The sequence below is a fragment of the Cibotium barometz genome, chromosome 35 (genome assembly GCF_041138505.1).
Source record: "Cibotium barometz isolate CiBa-2024 chromosome 35, ASM4113850v1, whole genome shotgun sequence".
NCBI classification, from domain to species: Eukaryota; Viridiplantae; Streptophyta; class Polypodiopsida; order Cyatheales; family Cibotiaceae; genus Cibotium; species Cibotium barometz.
Window position 1 is genome coordinate 22,239,628 of NC_141080.1, and position 22,186 is coordinate 22,261,813.

At 38.3% G+C, this 22,186-nt stretch overlaps 1 protein-coding gene across 1 annotated transcript; it reads right to left on the reverse strand.

The window, feature by feature from the left end:
- Window positions 1–474: 474 nt before the first annotated feature.
- LOC147618234 (cocosin 1-like) lies at window positions 475–3,024 on the reverse strand. The gene is made up of 5 exons (XM_086775212.1): window positions 2,952–3,024; window positions 1,758–2,048; window positions 1,491–1,684; window positions 977–1,378; window positions 475–876 (listed from the first exon to the last, which is right to left on the reverse strand). The coding sequence occupies exons 1-5, from the start codon at window positions 3,022–3,024 to the stop codon at window positions 475–477; spliced, it is 1,362 nt and encodes a 453-aa protein (XP_086631338.1).
- Between the last annotated feature and the right edge of the window lie 19,162 nt (window positions 3,025–22,186).

Here is a 22,186-nt window from a genome sequence, read left to right on the forward strand (position 1 = left end):
AGGTGAATGGAGCGAGTAGGTGAATATATATATATATATATACACATCTACAAAAAAGTGTCTCGGAGTTCTCAAACCGTAAGACCGGAGGTTCTAGCGATCTGTGTTTTTTTGAAGAGAAAACATACGCGATCCAAGTTCGGTAGAGGCATTTAGGTCATGGCTAGTGCGCAAAATAATTCTCACGGCTGATGCGGGAATTGCATTCTGCGACTTTAAGTGCTTGGAAGCGGCCTTCAACAAGTTGTGGGTGACGGATCTTCTGCATGAGGGGCTTCACCTCAAAGGTGGCGGATCTTCGACGAGCATTGGGGAATATAGTTGGAAGGAGTTAGAGAGGTCCGTAATGAATGCCCGACTGTAAACAATGTACCTCAATGAAAATGCCTTGAAAAAACAGAGGACATTTTGGAACACGAATGTAATCTTGCGAAACCCAGCAATTCTTTTATTTATAATTATAACAATCTTCGTCTACATGATTGCCCAATTTCGTGGGCGACGTTCTCTGGAGGGAGGGAAGATGACCTCCTCGTTGTAGCGGCTGCGTGACACCTCGGCGATGGTGTCCACGTCCACGTTGAAGGCGGTGGCCACCACCTGCTTGGGGATGCCCGCATACGCCGAGTTAGCGCCCGCTAGGAAGGACAAGGAGGGCCTGTCGCTGGTGAGAAGAGTGATAAACTCGAGGCCGTCGTTGCCAGCGGTCTTGATGGACGGAAAGAACTGGGGGATGACCAGCACGTTGCCCTCTCGCACCTCCCCTTCAAACACCTCTTGCCCGTCCCCGCTTGCCACCTCGATCCTTCCGCTGCCCCTGGTAATATACAGGATCTGGTGGGCATTGCGCGCGAACGATGGGGCGTAGATGGCGTTCTGCATGGCAGTAAAGCCCATGAATTCAATTAATAGCCCAAAACAACGTAAAGCGATCATACATCTTCCAAGGTTATCGTAAAGCGATCATAATACTTACATCTTCCAAGGACACTTTCATGGCGCTCAACCCCACTTGCTGTAGAGCGGGCAGCTTCTGACTGCCGGCGAGCTTAAGCCAGCCCCCGTTCTTCACGAAGAAGTCGGGGTGGTGCTGCTCGCCCAAGCTGTACTTGAGCTCCTCAAAGTAGAAGCTGGGCTCAGCGGCGTCATAATAGATACCACGGTGGTTGTACTGCTCCTCTTCCTCATATTCATCCTCGGGAAACCTGATCTGGTGCCGAGCTTTCACAATTCCACCTTCTCTCTGGCCCTCCAGCAGCTTGTCCACGGTCCTCTCATCCACATTCCATGCGTCGGCCAAGGCATCGCGGCTAAAACCGTGCAGCAAGGAACCGAATCGTCCTTCCCGCCGTTGTTTGCCTCCGGCGAGGCCGAATGCCTGTGACCAATCACACACACACACACGCACGCACGCACGCACTCGTCAGGAACTTTAGTAGCTTAGTACACACACCAAACACAATGGCCATCAATATGAACAAAGTACATACCTGGAAGCGGCCGGGATTTGTACCGGAGGAGCTGTCGCCGCCACACAGCACGTTGTGCCGCTCGTTTCCGTCGTTATACCACCAGTACACGGTGCCCCTTGGAATGGCAATCACGTCACCCTTCTTCACCCGCCTCACAAACATCCGCCGGAACTCGCCTTCCACAGGGATCACGGCGCCCATTCGTCCACAGCCTGCATAGATCATGTCGTTAACACGATTTATGCTATGTAAGGAAGGTTAAAGCTGATAATTTATCTTATATACCTTTCAGCACGTATGCGATCTTGTCCGCATCACTGTATTGAGGCACCAGCAGGCCGTCCTCTTCCAACTCTATCTCGGCGACGCCCACTCGCTTGTTCGGAAACGCTTCGATGTCCTCGCACCACGCCCTCATCACCCCACCTTCCGACCTCAAAACCTCCCAAGCCTTCCCAAGCTTTAAATCAAACTTCCTATAGGGTTGCTCACAATATCTCTGCCCGTCATCTCTTCTAATCTCACTAGGATCGTCAAATTTCTGCTCATGCTTGCGCGCCCTGGTACCAGGAGACGCTACAAACAACACAAGCAAAGCACACAGCACAGTACTTGAGCACCTCATATTATTTCTCAGCAATATAATGCTCTAGAGAATATTGATGTGATGAACCCAATTCTATGCGACGACACCGGAATTTATATACATGGACGGTAAGCAGTGATGACTGGCGTGGCCCCACGGTCGATGCCAAGCCCCTATGCAAACTCCAGTTCACGGCTGTTTCTATGTGTGGATCGTATGGATTTCTTACACGTTTTTGGCATGCACGGAATACGCGACGCAGCACCTTATCCGAGCTTATTTCCTTTGTTTTTAAATTCTTCATTATGTATAAAATTGGTGAAATAAGTTGTCATATGGAAAAAAGAAGTTTGTGTCATGAGTGCAAATGACACATAAAATTTATGTTTCATGAGTGCAAATTTAGGTTGAAGAAGGCAAAGAACCACCTAAAATATCACTATAAGATGAAGTCTTGTGAGACAAGAAGCAATACACCATTGTATGGGGGATGTCAATACTCCCAACAAACTTGGAACTATTGAACTTACAAACCACTTATGGATGAAGTTATATGTTACAAACCTTCTTTGGTAAGTTCCCATTTATATACTCTTCTCCCTTTGCAATATAGAGATCTTTTGATATTAACATGTTTTATGTTTTGTCACGAGTGTAACATATAAAAAAACACGAGTGCTAGATCCATTATATTCGAATCAAAACATCTTATATGGTGAGATATAGTTATAATCTATCCCATGTTGTAACAAATCCATGCGGATTTCTCGGTCCATTTCTAGATTCAGTACATCAATGAAAAGTTGTATTTTGCTATCACTACTATCATCATCACATCACTAGTTTTAATGGGCGCTCATTTCATTCATTTATCAGAATGAAAGTCGTCTCACACTCTTCATTACTAGTGTAAGTCTCCTCATGCTCCAAGTTGTTTTCTTCGTTATCTTGCACATTTTGATCCATCACGATCTACTTGTACCTCATCCAATGTCTCCTCAACACCTTAATCTTGAAAGATACCTTTTCATCGAGGGGAAACTTGTATAACATACCACCATTTTTAACCCTTTGCATCATGATGAAACACAACCTAGTAAATAGTTGAGCATGTATTTAATTTAAAATCTCACATGTTCACAATGTTAAGGTAGTACAAAGGTGTCTCTTGATTATTCCAAAGTTTTTTTGGAGTCAATTGCAAAAAAAAAACAATTGGATGATCCTTGACAATTGCTTGAGCTCCGAAACATACCACCTTGAACCATTTGACATCACAAAATAAACAAGTTGAAGGTTCTAAACCCAACATCATAGATATCTTCACAATAGTTCCACAACAAGCTTGTTTGCCACCACAATAGTTCCACAATAATCAAGCTTTTTTGCCACAATAGTTTCACAATAATCAAGATTTTCTACCACAATAGTGGTATCATGTCTACTACCTTGAGTATCTTGCTCAAAATTTACCATACACAACCATATCATGTGTGCTCCTTTTAGAATCCTCATGCTCGATATGCGAAAGTGCCTTCCCTAAGACCACATTGCATTGTATGATTTATAATGCGACAAAACAAAAGTATATAGCATATATGTAAACATTGAGCATGCACATATTTAGTTTTAACAACAATTACACCATAAACCATAATGACCAAGGGACAAAGAACCACAAATAGAGCATAATCGTAGTAGATAGTTGTAAACCCTATTATGGATTGAATTGTTCCGAACAGTTTTAAACCCTTTTATGGATTTAAATAAAAAGATTAAGACTACAACAATATCTATCAATTAGTAGATCTAAAAGCTAGAAAACGTATGTACCTTAGCACTCTCAATATGCTCAACAGAAGACCAGGGAAAGAACCAATCCATTCCATAACACGAGGAGACTCAAAATAGGGCTTAGGCAAAGTGGACAAAAGCTTTGAAGCCATTGCCTCCAAACTCCTTGGAGATGATAAAAGAGTTTCACACTCAGAAGGGCATGTACACATTCCATATACCATTACCAATCTTGATAGGTCATGGACACATCCCACAAGACATAGCAAGACTCAGATCCTTCCTCTTCTACCAAGTCCAGATTTATTTTTGCTCTTTGCTGTAAGGAAGCCCAAGCCTATGGAAGGACCTAAATAATTGGATGGAAAGAAGACTAAGAACGCGCATGGAAAAAAAATACCTCAAGACTCCTCATACGAGTTTTTTGATGATCACAAATCCATTAGGGAAGAGGTAGTTCACTAAGATTCTCTAAAAGTACTTTGGTGATTAATTAATTTAGGCCACTACTTCAAGAGTTATGCCTCAAGAATAATTTAGACCACTCCTTCAAGTGTGATGACATGTACGTCATCCTTTTAGTAAAATATAAGAACATGCAACCCACACCCTTCCTACATGGAGGGACTGGAGTTACCATTATTACCAAATAGTGCTAGGAGAAGTGCGGGAAACCTTCACTTGACACTGCTAGCCACAATAAAACCCATGGGGCTTTTGCACAATCTAAGAATCAAGACCTTTGGCCTAAGATTTTGCCACACTTTTGAGATAATGAACTTTTCTTAACAGCCCAGATCTTATGACTTCATCCTAGGTAGAGCCTTTATAAGAGAGGCCAGAATGGTTTATGACTGGGACAGAAACCATATCTATATATGAAAAAAGAATAAATGCCTCAAGGTTAACCTAAGTACATGGAAAACTCATCCCATAAGTGGTGGACCTTTTTTCAAAGACTCAATCCCCACAAAAACATGCCATAAACATTGGATTAGGAGTGTGAGAGGTCAAAGTTTGCTTGGCTTCCAAAGCAATAAGACTTTGATAATTGGATGCACATAATTGAAACCATGGACATCCTCCCAACTAGAACATGCAAGGAAAAGTCTTTGGTCCATATGACGAGGAATGTACACTTGAATTTAAAGGCAATATACACATATCTAGGAGGTGGCATCTTGGGGCCCAAAACACTTAAAAGAGAATATTTATATCTCTTCCAAGGAGGGAACAAATATCATTGGCTTTGATATGTTAACGTCATAGACTCTCATGTAGACTTTTTCCACCAATGGCAAAAAAGTTTAATATTTGTGAGACTTCGGACATATGAACCCTTAGGTCTGGAAGAATCTAGAAAACTCTTTTATTTCTCCAAAGAGTAAGAAGAGCAAGAAATAAAGGCTTATCAAATACTAAACAACAAGCTAAGCACATGGAACCCTGGTATGCTACCATAGAATATGGAAGAAACTTATATTAATGAAGGATCGCCAACAACACCTATTTGACACACAATCCATGTGGCCTACCCTAGGATTTCTCTGCAAAAATCAATAACGAGAGGCACATGAGTTCTACAAATCGATGAAGCCAACACTCTCCAAGAAGTAATAAGCTAAGGATATCATTGAGACGATGCTCTCGACGAGGATAAAGATGACAATGATGTATCAGGCAGTTGCCACTAGGACAAAACAACAAAGGAGAACCTTGTAGGCGCAGAAGGCAGTGGCCTGAGCAAAGCATATTTCAACACACTAGTTATAGGATCTTCTACCTTGAGCTAAACGAGAGAGACCATCAACCTCAATTCCCCCTCCGGTCACATCTACTTTTACACCCACCACTCTAGGAATGGTTAAACCCCTTATGTCTCAAACACCACCATCCCCACCTTTGTCTTCATAAAAACCTTCAACCCTTACCAACTTAGGGAAGTACTAAATTGACTCATAAAGGCCTCCACCTCACAAATCAAGTACCATCCTCTCCCCCCACAAGCAGCAATCCAATCCTTGTATGTATTGGAAGAAGAAGAAGGCGAGATCCCAGCACCCCCAATCGAGGAGCATGAACAAATGTTCACCCCCGACCATCCTTTCAATTGGAAGGATCCACTTGACACACTTGACATTGTAATTTGGATCCTACACCATAAACAAAACCCCAACGTAGATCTTAACAAGATCACGAATCGCCTAGACTTCGACCTAATCAAGGGTTATCTACAGGACATCAACAAAGGCCCAATACTTAAACGGGTACTCCGGCTACTATGAGCGAATATAATGAATACCCATCCACACCACCCAGAGTACCCGAAGTCCCACTTCGACTTCTATAGAACTACAATAGCTTCGACCACCACTGACTCCCACTCTACTTCACTGCCAATTTGGATTATGGAACTATGATTAGGGAGGGGGTTTGTTAACCACTATAGCTAACATTACTCCATAGATGCAGCAACACTTTTTGAGCCATACTTTTTGTATCGTACAAAGTGCTTCATGTAAATATTTTTGGAAATCCAAAAGATAGTCAAAATCAAGTTTACGACCTGCGTAATACTGGTAGCATATACTTAGACTAGAAAAATAACCTAGACTAGATTTTGAGCCCCATGAAATTACTTGGGCAACCGGGCATGATAAATATGAGTCTTGTATTTAAGATATTTTGACTAATGAGAAAACACATAATTCCAATCTCACAATTGAGTTTGAGTCTTTCTTTCTCTTTAATGCATAAGGATTGTGTGTGTGAGTGATAGTAGGATGATACTAGATCCCCCCTCCCATTCTCCTTCTTCCCCATGCTTTCACTCACCAAGGCATTGAGGTAGAGGTTGAACTTTCCATACCTCTCACCCTATTTTCTCCCCACCTATTTGGAAGTTTTCCTTGTGGTGGTGGTGATGATGATGAAGGCATGGTTGAGGACCCTCACTCTCCCACAAGAGAGGTTTTCTCTTCCAAAGCTTCCTTGTGGTGACAACAAGGAAGGCAATATTGAGGAACCTAGATCTCCACAAGAGAGTGTTCTTCTACCAAGAGTGGCTTGAGGTGAAAGTTAGCAAGACCCTTGCATGCTTTATCTTCTTCTCTCCTTCGTGGGGGCAAGGTCCAAAGGTTCCCAATTCAGTGGAAATGCTCCAATGACTTTTGCATTAACTTTTTCAATTTGGAATAGAGGAGCATCCAAAAGATCATCCTCAACTCCCTTTGGTGGTTCTCCACTCAATTTTCTTGCATACCAATGGTTATCTCTTACATGTGTTGACCCTTTTCTCACTGGGATGATAAAGTTGAACTCAAGGAGAAGCAACGGTCACCTTGTGATTTGCCCCGTGATGCTGGTTTGTTCACTAGATAGAGTAGGGCTTGTGAAAAACTTAAAATATATAGTTGTTTTCTAGTATATAATGGAAAAAGTTCTTCACATTCACAATTCTTCTCTCTTAGTGGCTATATAATTCTCTTGTGGTTTGTTTGACTATATACTAACATAGAAGAGTGGAAATTCCATGTTCTTTTCTCTTAGTTGAGTTAATATATATTCTATTCCACATTAATGTGCACATGGAACATAATATCCCACCTCGGTGCTCTCAAAATTGTGGACCTGAGATTGAAGCTTGTGGAATGCTTCCTCACGTTCTTAGTCCATACAGAACATACTAGAAGGACATACACAGGCCTAGGTCTTACATACATAAATATAAATCTTTTGTGATACCTCATGTATCCCATAAATATTTTGATAGCCTTCTGGCTCTCATGCCTCTTGAGTTCTAAAATAACTCAGATCTTTCCTTTGTGTGCTATTATCCCAGTTTTTGGACACCAAATGCCCTAAAATTATACCATGACTAACCAAATGAATTTACACTTTTTTGGGTTTAAGCACAACCTATAGTATTAGCATCTTGAACACTTGTTGGATCTGCAGATGAGGGATAGGCTCTCTTATCAACTTTGAGTTCACAGAGAGTTCATCCATGAACACCTCTCAGAATTTGTGTAAGAAATCCTTATAAGCGATGGGGATTAGTCTCGTTGGAACATAGTTAGCACATTTGTGAGTCTAAATGGCATTACCATGTATACGAATGTCCCCTTCTCTATAAAAAATGCAATTTTGTGTATGCATACTTGGTTGTATCCAAAAACCTATCTAAGAAGCTATAAGCTACTTTTTGTGCTACCCTCTCAATGTTCAGTGTATGGAAATGGGTAATGTTCTCTCACCGTGGCAGCATTTATCTTTTTCAAGGTCACCCATAATACGAAGCGGATCTTTCCATTCTTCTTGAGTACTATGACCACTAGTGATACCCAACTAATCCTGCCAAAATAAGTCTGTTGACTTCTTTTTCAATGGTTTTGGAATAGGTTTCATAGTAAGTGTATGGCTATTACTCGACTCGTCTTGCACCGTCCATAACTAGAATCATGTGTTGGCATACTTTTGTTGGAATTCCCTTGATATCTAAGTAACTTCAAGCAAACACATATAGGTATTCCTTCAGGAACTTTATTAATTCAATCTCTTCCTCAAGGGTCAAGTCTATAGAGATCTAAACCTTTTTAGTCTCTTCCTTTGGTTGAGCTAGGTTAATTTGTTTGGCATTTTAAGGTTCACATATGACACCCCTAGTTCTTCTATTCTCTCTCTTTTTGGCATCTTGTAGTTCTTGAAATGTGATGGGACTTGTCTCTAGTCCTCTTCTTGGTCACTATCCTCTAGTCCTCTAGTCCTCTAGTCCTATTCTTGGTCACTAGTCCTCTAGTCCTATTCTTGGTCACTAGTCCTCTAGTCCTCTGGTCCTATTCTTGGTCACTATCCTTGAAATGTGACGGGACTTGTCTCTAGTCCTCTTCTTGGTCACTATCCTCTAGTCCTCTAGTCCTATTCTTGGTCACTATCCTTGAACCTAACCTCTTGGAATTATTCTTTGATTCATCCCTCTCATGTATAGCTTTATTTCGTCTTCTCCATCTAGACTTGGAAGTATTTTGGGAATCGATTGAGACTGAATCCATGGGATCACAATCTGCTATGGTTATAGCATTTTCAAGGTCTATTTTTAAGATGTAAAAGCTTAGCTTCTTCATTAGATCCTTCCAATTAGAACAAAACTCCCCAGTAGCTCTCAAGGCATCAACATATTTCAAATACTGTTCTTCATACTTGAGGCTAGGAGGATCCCTTATTCTAATATGTATCGGCTTTTTCAGATAAGATTCTCTACTTTTTGAAGAATCCTTTAAGGAATGCATAGTGTTCTTCTCACAGCTCCTCATCCTCTTCATCCTTATCTATCTATCTCAAGGCATAACTTGGATTCGAGCTTGCTCTAAAGCCTTTGAGTGGTATGACTCTGTCTTCCTTAGGAAACATTTCTTGAGCATTTCTTCACCTTTTTGTCCTATCATCACTCTGTAGTTTTTTAATAATGCAACCTCCTTTGGTTTTGAGAGTATGGAAGAGATGGTTTTGATAGGGATAATGCCATTTCCATATTTGTCACACAGAATTGGGTTCAGGTGGTTCTGATAGGGATAATGTCATTTCTATATTTGTCACATAAGTGGGTTTTGAGAGTATAGAGGATATGGTTCTAATAGGGATAATGCCATTTTCATATTTTTCACAAGATTGTTATGTGGTTCTAGGACATGTGTCCATTATCGCTTATAGATGCATCTAGTTTTCCTCTTGTCAGGGTCTGGTAGTGAAAGTTTCCTTGTCTTGCTCACGCCTTTTGCAACAATGCTTGTTCACATGATGCACATTTATGCTTTCCAAATGTGATGGGGTATCGTACCATAATTCATTGATTGGTGATTGTCATAACACCCACACTCATTCAAAACCATTCCCTTTGGTGCTTTCTCCTAGCATTCATTCCTGGAGCGCAAGTTGTCTCTCTTGAATCTCTCGTTCCATCAAGATGTCGTCATGTAATGCTTTTAGGTTTTCCATGTCTTTGAGCTCTAAAGACTCATTTTATAGATTTCTTCCTAAGTTTCTCCATGTCTTCAAGATCCAAAGGCTCAATTTCTTCCTCGGGTTCCAAGCTCTTTTGGTGCTTCTTGGTTTTCCAGTTGTTTTCCTAAGTGGTCTTTTGATAGTAAATCTTTTTGTGATCTCCCTGTCTTGAGACACTACCTTCATGTGATAATTCTATGATTGAATCTAGAGGTCCCGGTGTAGAAATATTTTGTGGAAATAATACTATTGGTCTTGTGAGTCCCTCTGTTTCTAGTTAGATCCATTGCACCATGTCTTGGGCTTCACTCAACGTCTAGATTTGCTTTCTTTGGTTAGGAATCAGGATATTCTTAGAGTTTCTTGTATTAGGGTATTCCTATTTAGAAGGGGTTTTTTATATTGTGTTCTTGATTTGTATCGTCCTTCTACTGCTTTCTTGGCCATTTTCAAGAGTTCATCCATCCTATCCCCATCAAGATTGATTCCTCACTGCTTTCTATCCCTCATTCCCCTTTCATATAGTGATTTGAACCGGAGGTCCCATAACATCTTCAAATTCAATGTAACCTAGATTATCCATTAGATCTTTCGTTTGCTTATGCATCTTTTATCAATGGGCTTGTGAAACTTTTTGGAAATTTTCCTCAAGTTTTTCTATTCTACCTTTGAGGATTGGTCCATTGAGGTTTTCTACTCCTCGTTCTTCCTCTAAGGTAATTTTGAGTGTAAAAATATCGATCATCGTCAATCTCAAAATATCCTAGTAGATTCCTTGGATCCTTCTCTTTGGTTTCATTCACACCCTTGGGACTTTGGGAAGTCCTTAGTCTAAGTGGTTCTATTGTAAGGTCATTTGGCAACATTGTGTGAACATCTTCAAAAAAAACTTTGGAAATTGGTTGTGTGAATGTGTTCTGATATAATGCCTTTTAAAGGCATGTGAACAAGGCTTATGCTTTTAAAAATAAATGATATGGTGTTGTGTGAATGTACCCATACTGCCAATAAGGGTTAAATTAATTCTTTTTTTTAAAAAATTCTTTGAAATGTCTGCACGACTGCTCTACGTGTTGAATGCGCTTCTGTGCGCCGAGCCAGTTCTGCAGTCATCAGATCTCCTGAACGCACACACAGGGTCTTCTTCTCCTTCCTCTCGACTCTTCTTTTGGGTCGACTCTATGCTGCAGATATTCGCCATAGCCACACCTTGAAGCTTTTCTCTGACTGCATTGCCTGACTTCCTATACTGTGTTTGCCTTCTTCTTTACTAGCTACGATGTCTATGCTTGTGGTGCCTCTCTCTTGCACTAGGTGTAGCTACTGCTTTGCTTGCTCCTGTGCTACTATCGTCATAGCTAGACTTTAGCCTTTTTTCTCATGCTACTAGCCTTGCTTTCCTCCATAGCTGACGAGAGGAATGGGAAGCCATAACGAAGGGTTGAGCATAGGCATGCTTTCATGAATAACTTTGGTCTTGACTTATAAGCCATGAACATGAAACCTTGCTACGGTTCTTGATTTTTATTTTCCCTTTTTTATTCCTAGGGGGTTCTAATACAAAAGATGTCATGAACAACGTTTCTTGATCTTGCAATTGCTTTTCTTGGGCCCTCATCACATGATCTTTAATGGAACTTCATTTTCGTCATCCAAACAAGATGATGGACACAATGTTACACTAACAATTTCCAACCTCATAGGTTGGAGATGATGTATTCATAGGGGCGTTTGGATTCTTCAATTTAATAGGGCACTCATGGATCAAATGATCAATAGCTATTATTTATACACTATCTATCTAATGGTGACGGGTTAGCAATTGTTATTGATTTTGGGTTATCTCTCATTGGACAATTGGCCACGCTGTGAGCTTGGTCAAATGAATCCACTTTTAAGGTATTCCTTTTGCTGTCGTTCTACTTCTTGTGCTTCCTTAAAACTAAGCTGATAAGGAGGCTTACTTACTGACTTTGAGCCATGTATTACTTCGATTGGACGCTTAACATAGCATACATGAGGTAATCCTTACAGTAATTCATTTGGAAACACATATTTAAATTTTTGTAACAATTCCTTTAAGGATTCATAAACGTTTTTTTTGTTAACATGCTTTTATTGAAAAGACATCATGCAAACACTGTTCTCACTTAAACCACTTGTTTTTTCACATGCAAAAAAGAAAATGACATCATCAAGAATCATGTAACACAAAAATATGTTTTCTACTTCATTAGCTTGTACAAGGCGATTGAGTTCCATAGAGCATATAAGATGTGAGGAGGGTACATCATATTCACCTTACAAATGCACTTTCTTACCATCTACTTCAAACTCAAAAGAATAATGCAAATAACTTCTAGAAAAAGATGAACCAATGTTATATAACCACTCATCACGGCCCCTAGAATAAGATTCGCACCGTGGGTGATATGCATAACTTGAAAATCTAGATGTATCTCATGACCTTGAATGACTAATGGGACATCACAAACTATTGTATCCCATAATCTTTATCATAACCCTGTTATTATCAAAGAAACCACATACTTATGGTTACTTGAACTTTCCGACAACTTTTATTTCTTGACTAAAGTATAGTTCAAGAAATTGTGTGTGACACTATCATCAATCATAACTCGTACCTTGTGACCCTTAACGTGACCATACATTCAAACCAATTTATGTGGTCCAAATGTTGGCACCCACATCGATGACGTGACACAATACACATGAGTAGAATTAGCATGATAAACTTGAATCTCCTTAAACTTATGAGAAGTCTCTACAGGGAGCACTTGAATAGTGTGCAATTACTTTTCTTTACTTTGATCACCTTTATTATTTTTATTTAAGTTTAGGTCATTTAGTTTACTATGACCCTTTCCCATGCAATGAAAACATAAATTTTCTTTTTTAGATCTTTCAAAATCCTCATGCTTTAGAAATTTTTGTGGTCCTTTAGACTTCTTATATTGGTTGTATGGTTAGGTCCCTTCCTCTTATTTTGACCTTGATGCTTGGAACCCTCTGACACACTAGGTGTTCGTTGTGTATTATGTGCACGCTTTTTCTTTTCGATAGTGTCGTCAAAAATCTGAGCAAACTTAATTTCTTCTTCTAAAGTTTTCAGCTCATTTTGCGAATAAATCTAGGAATCTTTTGAAAGTCGTCCATTCCTTTCAACTTGAGAATGATTTCTCTAATTGGACATATACCAGGTCAATGTGAGATTTCTCACCTTACAATTGTCCCACACTTCCCAATTACCATCCATCTCATTCTTAGGAAGAAATTATTTCATGAATGCAGTTTTAAATTTTGCCTACGTAGTAGGCCAAGTTCCAGACTCCAAGCTCATCACCAGTTATATGTTTTACCTCCTAGAGTTAAGCTCACTTCAAGCACACATATCTCCTTTGGAGTTGAGCCCATTTAAAGATAGCATCTTCTTCAAATCTCTTCCGTCATGGTATAAGTAGTTGATATCTTGTGGGCTACTCTTGTTAGAGATCATAGTAATGAACCCATTGAGAGATAGCCTCTTCTTCAAATTATCTCTTCCATCATGGTATAGACATCAAGGGTCAAAAGCAACGGTATCCTTGCCTTTATAGAATTCTTATCCGATAAGGCCATATATTGGCCTCTCTTTTTCTCTATCCATCTCTTTTTCTCTATCCATCTCTTCACTCACTCTCTATATCCTCCTCTCTCTCTCTCTCTCTCTCTCTCTCTCTCTCTCTCTCTCTCTCTCTCTCTCTCTCGGCTCACTCTCTATAGCCTCCTCTCTCTCTTTCTGTCCTTCTCTTTGCTCACTCTCTATATCCTCTCTCTCTCTCTCTCTCTCTCTCTCTCTCTCTCCTTCTCTTTGCTCACTCTTTCTATCCTCCCTCTGTCTTTCTCTCTCTCTATCCTCTCTCTCTCTCTCTCTCTCTCTCTCTCTCTCTCTCTCTCTCTCTCTCTCTCTCTCTCTCTATCCATCTCTTCGTTCACTCTCTATAGCCTCCTCTCTCTCTATCTCTCTATCCAACCTCCCAATCTATCTCTCTCTTTCTCTTTGCTCACTCTCTCTATCCTTTCTCTGTAAGATTCCTCCCCCAACCCCCTTTTTGATGTCTAGCATATTCCCCTGTAATCAATTCATTTTCTAAAAATATAAGAAATCTTGTTTGTGGCTGTTTTAACCTAGAGAGAGAAAATATTCTAGAGAGAGAATATTCAGATTTTAAATATTTTTGGATAGAAAACTATCTCACCTTATTAAAATGAATCCCCCTCAAACAGAAATTCAGAAAGAATTTTCCAATGTGCAATCGGAATTAATTGGAAATAGGTATAAAGAACCTTAGTCTAAGGGTCTAGATTTTCAAAAAAAATTGGATTATGGTCCAATTAAGGTTCCTATGGGCCAATAGCATCAATCCATGTGTAGGGAGGAGATAAATCCAATTTGTAAAAGAAGATACCCAAAAATGAGTAAATGCTCACATAAGATGAAGAGTTGAAAATGTACAAGGTTTATTAGTAAAAAACTATGAGCAATAAAATTTTGACACATATGTAAGGAAGGGGAGTTCTTTAAAGAAGGTGCATATTTCACATAAGATGAAGAGTTGAAAATGTACAAGGTTTATTAGTAAAAAACTATGAGCAATAAAATTTTGACACATATGTAAGGAAGGGGAGTTCTTTAAAGAAGGTGCATATTTCACATAAGATGAAGAGTTGAAAATGTACAAGGTTTATTAGTAAAAAACTATGAGCAATAAAATTTTGACACATATGTAAGGAAGGGGAGTTCTTTAAAGAAGGTGCATATTTCACATAAGATGAAGAGTTGAAAATGTACAAGGTTTATTAGTAAAAAAACTATGAGCAATAAAATTTTGACACATATGTAAGGAAGGGGAGTTCTTTAAAGGAGGTGCATATTTCACATGCTTGAATGAGTTTTAAACTCAAAAATAATGTGATATTTTTATCTCTCATCTCTCTTGAACCAAACCAAATCAAAATGAAACCAAATCGAATCAAAAGTTAACCAAACTAGGTCCAAATCTAGTCCAAATTCAACCAAACTGACTTGGAAAATTCTAGAATCAGTTTGTTTGGTTAGGAAATAAATTTTTTCTATAAATAGAAGCCTTCCCTTGTTGAAAAAAATATAGTGTCTTATGCATTGTTACTCTACTCCACCTAAGCCAAGAACTGTGAATTCTTTAATAATTCACTAGTTTTTGACACTTCTCTCTTTCTTAAATCCCCATTGGTGGCTCCATCAACATACTAAACCAATTGATTGGTTGGGGGCCTCTACCGTGAACAAAGAATCAAGCAAATTGTAAGGTAAGTATGGTGAATTTTGATCTTTTCTATAATTTCTCAATGTTTCTCTCTTCTCAACCCCTCTCAAGCTTGAGAAGCTTAATTGGTATGGTTTTTGAAATGCTATTGAAGTTAATTAATTAATGATAGTAAAGAATTACATAAATTTTCATTTATGTTTAATTCTAATGGTTTTTTATCTCTCTCACTTAACAAATGGTCATACTCATGACCCATTCTCAATCCAAATGAAGCTTTTCATAAAGCTTTTTCTTAATCCAAGATTAATCTATGCTTGAGAATAAATTAATAGTTTTTTTTTATCTATGCTTTTAATTTATGATAATTTTGATTTAATCCATTAAGGGTTAATGATCCAATTAGGGATCATTCTAATCATTTCCTTAAAGATAACCTATCTTTTAAAATAATTGAGATTTATTAGTTATAGTAGCGGAGCTATGGCAAAATTTTATAAAAATTTACACATAAAATAATTTCATTTCAAAGCATGAAAAGAGGATTTCCTACCATATTGTAGGAATTATCATCCTAGATTAATTGAAAGAATTTCATAGTAATCATGGAAAAAATAAATTTTTATATTATGCATAAAAGATAAATATATTATTATAAAAGTGTTACTTTTAACATAATTGAATTTTATGCATAGAGGTATGCATAAAAGATGAATGTTTTATTATAAAAGAGTTACTTTTAGCATAATTGATTTTCATTCATAGAGGTATGCATAGGAGATGAATATTTTATTATAAAAGAGTTACTTTTAGCATAATTGAAATTCATGCATAGAGGTATGCATAGGAGATGAATATTTTATTATAAAAGAGTTACTTTTAGCATAATTGAAATTCATGTATAGAGGTATGCATAAGAGATGAATATTTTATTATAAAAGAGTTACTTTTAGCATAATTGAAATTCATGCACAGAGGTATGCATAAGAGATGAATATTTTATTATAAAAGAGTTACTTTTAGCATAATTGATTTTCATGCATAGAGGTATGCATAAGAGATGAATATTTTATTATAAAAGAGTTACTTTTAGCATAATTGAAATTCATGCATAGAGGTATGCATAAGAGATGAATATTTTATTATAAAAGAGTTACTTTTAGCATAATTGAATTTCATGCATAGAGGTATGCATAAGAGATGAGTTAGGATGTGATAAGATGAGTTAAGAAGTGATAGGATGTGTATGGGATGAGGTAAGAAGTGTATGTGATGGGAAAAGATGTATATGGATTGTGATAGGGTGAAAATATGGATGTAAATGTGGATGTGTATGTATGGATGTATGCATGTAGATGTGAGTGTGAATGTGGATGTATGGATGTAAATGAGGATGTCGATGTAGATGCATGGATGGGATGTGGATGTATGCATGTAGATGTGAATGTAAGCATATAGATGTGGATGTATGGATGTGAATGAGCATGTAGATGTGGATATATGGATGAGGATGCATGAATGTGCATGTAGATGTGGATGTGAAAATAGATGCATGGATGTAGATGTGGATGTATGGATGTGGATGTGGATATATGTATGGATGTGAATATATGATATGTGATGTGAAGAAATCTGAAGTGATGAGATGGAAAATGATGTGATGGGATGAGTACACATATAACTGGAATGTGGAATAGGCAATGTGGATTGATGAGGGATAATGTGGAAAAATGAGAGTTAATATAGAAACTGTATTTTGTGATTGTTTGTAAATGCTGTTTGTAAATGACTGTTTTATGTCAAGAATGCTGGGAAAGCATTTTGACCATCTTGTGATTAAGGTCGTGGAGACCTAACTGATAAAGTTGCAACTGCTGACGGAGAGTCAATGGAGGACGTCTCGCGTAGCAAGGTCGGTCGAGGTCTTGACCAGCCTCGGTGCGATTAAAATGGTGAGCTTTCGGTACGGTGGATGAGGGGCCAAGGAAGCGGCCTATGAGTGAAGCGCTAGGTCACCTGCGAAGGATCCTAGAGGACCATATGGTGCTCGGGCTCTGGGTCGCCCCGGATACCCACGCGTGCGTCGAGGAAGATATTGGAATAAGAGTAGGAGTTGTTTTCTGAAATCCGGCATGGATCTGGTTGATTGACCTTGCTGGTCTTCAATGGATGAGTCCATGGCTCTTTATATGGATCTGTTGGTTGATCTTGCTGATCTTCAACGAGAGTCCATCTTGATAAGTGATTATATTGCCGAGTATTATGGGCTAGGAATTAGGAAACGGCCCCTGATGAGTGGACAGGTGGTGAGCGTCCTAGTTGCTAATGATGCCATAGATACTCTGATGAAGGAATGATGGGAAAATTAAGAATCAACTGGATAAATTGAAAGATGGTAATCAGTGATACTATGGTTTTATTAAAGGATTGTTTTAAACTGGTTGAATCTGTGAAAAGGCAATTTCATATTGGGTGTGTGAGTGGTGTGACTAGTTTTATTTTTGCATGAACATCCGGCTAGGGGGCCTTGGAACTCTTTTCCTTGGTACCCAGGACAAAACCTAATCAAATTCTTAATTGGATCCCATCACTACAGTGGTTGGGCGGTTGGCTAACCCATGGGATCGGATGGGGTTAGGCTGGATTGATGGATCCGTAAATCGAGACTCAAACTTTTGTTTTTACGATAGATAAAATAAATCCCGGACAGTAACTGTTCTATGGATAGGAATCAGTGGCTGTGCCTCTTGAATGGGGAAAAAAGCGTTGATCCCAATGATCCAAGTGCAAGTTTCTTCCTTGATCTGACCAAGTAACTTATAGATGTAATTGGATCAGCTCGATCAGAAATGATCTTGACTACGTTAGAGTAAAAAGTTATCCTGGTGGAATCACCCGTGCTTTCCGGTAAAGGAAGTTTTTTCGGGTTCGGTTTTGGAACAACCAACGGATTAGTCTCTTATCCGGATATCTGTGGGTGAGGCCCCGAATGTGGGACCCCTCTCCCGCGCGAGAAGTGCTACTTCCGCTGCCAGTATCCTGAATCCGTTGCTCGGTGGGGATAGGGATTCCCACCGAGCAACGGATTCAGGATACTGGTAGCGGAAGTAGCACTTCTCGGGCGGGACAGGGGTCCCACATTCGGGGCCTCACCCACGGATATCCGGATAAGAGACTAATCTGTCGGTTGTTCCAAAACCGAACCCGAAAAAACTTCCTTTACCAAAAAGCACGGGTGATTCCACCAGGATAACTTTTTACTCTAACGTAGTCAAGATCATTTCTGATCGAGCTGATTTAATTACATCTATAAGATACTTGGTCAGATCAAGGAAGAAACTTGCACTTGGATCATTGGGATCAACGCTTTTTTTCCCATTCAAGAGGCACAGCCGCTGATTCCTATCCATAGAACAGTTACTGTCCGGGATTTATTTTATCTATCGTAAAAACAAAAGTTTGAGTCTCGATTTACAGATCCATCAGTCCAGCCTAACCCCATCCGATCCCATGGGTTAGCCAACCGCCCAACCACTGTATAGTGATGGGATCCAATTAAGAATTTGGTTAGGTTTTGTCCCGGGTACCAAGGAAAAGAGTTCCAAGGCCCCCTAGCCGGATGTTCATGCAAAAATAAAACTAGTCACACCACTCACACACCCAATATGAAATTGCCTTTTCACAGATTCAACCAGTTTAAAACAATCCTTTAATAAAACCATAGTATCACTGATCACCATCTTTCAATTTATCCAGTTGATTCTTAATTTTCCCATCATTCCTTCATCAGAGTATCTATGGCATCATTGGCAACTAGAACGCTCACCACCTGTCCACTCAGGGGCCGTTTCCTAATTCCTAGCCCATAATACTCGGCAATATAATCACTTATCAAGATGGACTCTCGTTGAAGATCAGCAAGATCAAACAACAGATCCATATAAAGAGCCATGGACTCATCCATTGAAGACCAGCAAGGTCAATCAACCAGATCCATGCCGGATTTCAGAAAACAACTCCTACTTTGTTCCAATATCTTCCTCGACGCACGCGTGGGTATCCGGGGCGACCCAGAGCCCGAGCACCATATGGTCAGCACCCTCTAGGATCCTTCGCAGGTGACCTAGCGCTTCACTCATAGGCCGCTTCCTTGGCCCCTCATCCACCGTACCGGAAGCTCACCATTTTAATCGCACCGAGGCTGGTCAAGACCTCGGCCGACCTTGCTACGCGAGACATCCTCCATTGACTCTCCGTCAGCAGTTGCAACTTTATCAGTTAGGTCTCCACGACCTTAATCACAAGATGGTCAAAATGCTTTCCCAGCATTCTTGACATAAAACAGTCATTTACAAACAGCATTTACAAACAATCACAAAATACAGTTTCTATATTAACTCTCATTTTTTCACATTATCCCTCATCAATCCACATTGCTTATTCCACATTCCAGTTATATGTGTACTCATCCCATCACATCATTTTCCATCTCATCACTTCAGATTCCTTCACATCACATATCATATATTCACATCCATACATATATCCACATCCACATCCATACATATATCCACATCCACATCCATACATCCACATCTACATCCATGCATCTATTTTCACATCCACATCTACATGCACATTCATGCATCCTCATCCATACATCCACATCTACATGCTCATTCATGCATCCTCATCTATTTTCACATCCACATCTACATGCACATTCATGCATCCATGCATCTATTTTCACATCCACATCTACATGCACATTCATGCATCCTCATCCATACATCCACATCTACATGCTCATTCACATCCATACATCCACATCTATATGCTTACATTCACATCTACATGCATACATCCACATCCCATCCATGCATCTACATCGACATCCTCATTTACATCCATACATCCACATTCACACTCACATCTACATGCATACATCCATACATACACATCCACATTTACATCCATATTCTCACCCTATCACAATCCATATACATCTTATCCCATCACATACACTTCTTACCTCATCCCATACACATCCTATCACTTCTTAACTCATCTTATCACATACTAACTCATCTCTTATGCATACCTCTATGCATGAAATTCAATTATGCTAAAAGTAACTCTTTTATAATGAAATATTCAGCTCTTATGCATACCTCTATGCATGAATTTCAATTATGCTAAAAGTAACTCTTTTATAATAAAATATTCATCTCTTATGCATACCTCTATGCATGAAAATCAATTATGCTAAAAGTAACTCTTTTATAATAAAATATTCATCTCTTATGCATACCTCTATGCATGAATTTCAATTATGCTAAAAGTAACTCTTTTATAATAAAATATTCATCTCTTATGCATACCTCTATGCATGAATTTCAATTATGCTAAAAGTAACTCTTTTATAATAAAATATTCATCTCCTATACATACCTCTATGCATGAATTTCAATTATGCTAAAAGTAACTCTTTTATAATAAAATATTCATCTCCTATGCATACCTCTATGAATGAAAATCAATTATGCTAAAAGTAACTCTTTTATAATAAAACATTCATCTTTTATGCATACCTCTATGCATAAAATTCAATTATGTTAAAAGTAACACTTTTATAATAATATATTTATCTTTTATGCATAATATAAAAATTTATTTTTCCCATGATTACTATGAAATTCTTTCAATTAATCTAGGATGATAATTCCTAGAATATGGTAGGAAATCCTCTTTTCATGCTTTGAAATGAAATTATTTTATGTGTAAATTTTTATAAAATTTTGCCATAGCTCCGCTACTATAACTAATAAATCTCAATTATTTTAAAAGATAGGTTATCTTTAAGGGAATGATTAGAATGATCCCTAATTGGATCATTAACCCTTAATGGATTAAATCAAAATTATCATAAACTAAAAGCATAGATTAAAAAAAACTATTAATTTATTCTCAAGCATAGATTAATCTTGGATTAAGAAAAAGCTTTATGAAAAGCTTCATTTGGATTGAGAATGGGTCATGAGTATGACCATTTGTTAAGTGAGAGAGAGAAAAAACCATTAGAATTAAACATAAATAAAAATTTATGTAATTCTTTACTATCATTAATTAATTAACTTCAATAGCATTTCAAAAACCATACCAATTAAGCTTCTCAAGCTTGAGAGGGGTTGAGAAGAGAGAAACATTGAGAAATTATAGAAAAGATCAAAATTCACCATACTTACCTTACAATTTGCTTGATTCTTTGTTCACGGTAGAGGCCCCCAACCAATCAATTGGTTTAGTATGTTGATGGAGCCACCAATGGGGATTTAAGAAAGAGAGAAGTGTCAAAAACTAGTGAATTATTAAAGAATTCACAGTTCTTGGCTTAGGTGGAGTAGAGTAACAATGCATAAGATACTATATTTTTTTCAACAAGGGAAGGCTTCTATTTATAGAAAAAATTGAGCTGCTAACCAAACAAACTGATTCTAGAATTTTCTAAGTCAGTTTGGCTGAATTTGGACTAGATTTGGACCTAGTTTGGTTACTTTTTGATTCGATTTGGTTTCATTTTGATTTGGTTTGGTTCAAGAGAGATGAGAGATAAAAATATCACATTATTTTTGAGTTCAAAACTCATTCAAGCATGTGAAATATGCACCTCCTTTAAAGAACTCCCCTTCCTTACATATGTGTCAAAATTTTATTGCTCATAGTTTTTTTACTAATAAGCCTTGTACATTTTCAACTCTTCATCTTATGTGAAATATGCACCTTCTTTAAAGAACTCCCCTTCCTTACATATGTGTCAAAATTTTATTGCTTATAGTTTTTTACTAATAAACCTTGTACATTTTCAACTCTTCATCTTATGTGAAATATGCACCTTCTTTAAAGAACTCCCCTTCCTTACATATGTGTCAAAATTTTATTGCTCATAGTTTTTTACTAATAAACCTTGTACATTTTCAACTCTTCATCTTATGTGAAATATGCACCTTCTTTAAAGAACTCCCCTTCCT

Coding starts and splice junctions, on each gene's coding strand:
- LOC147618234 (XM_086775212.1), bottom strand. CDS start 3,024: ATGGATCAAAATGTGCAAGATAACGAAGAAAACAACTTGGAGCATGAG. Junction 2,049..2,951: donor TTACACTAGTAATGAAGAGT/GTGAGACGACTT, acceptor TGTTGTTTGTAG/CGTCTCCTGGTACCAGGGCG. Junction 877..976: donor TGAAAGTGTCCTTGGAAGAT/GTAAGTATTATG, acceptor ACTGCCATGCAG/AACGCCATCTACGCCCCATC.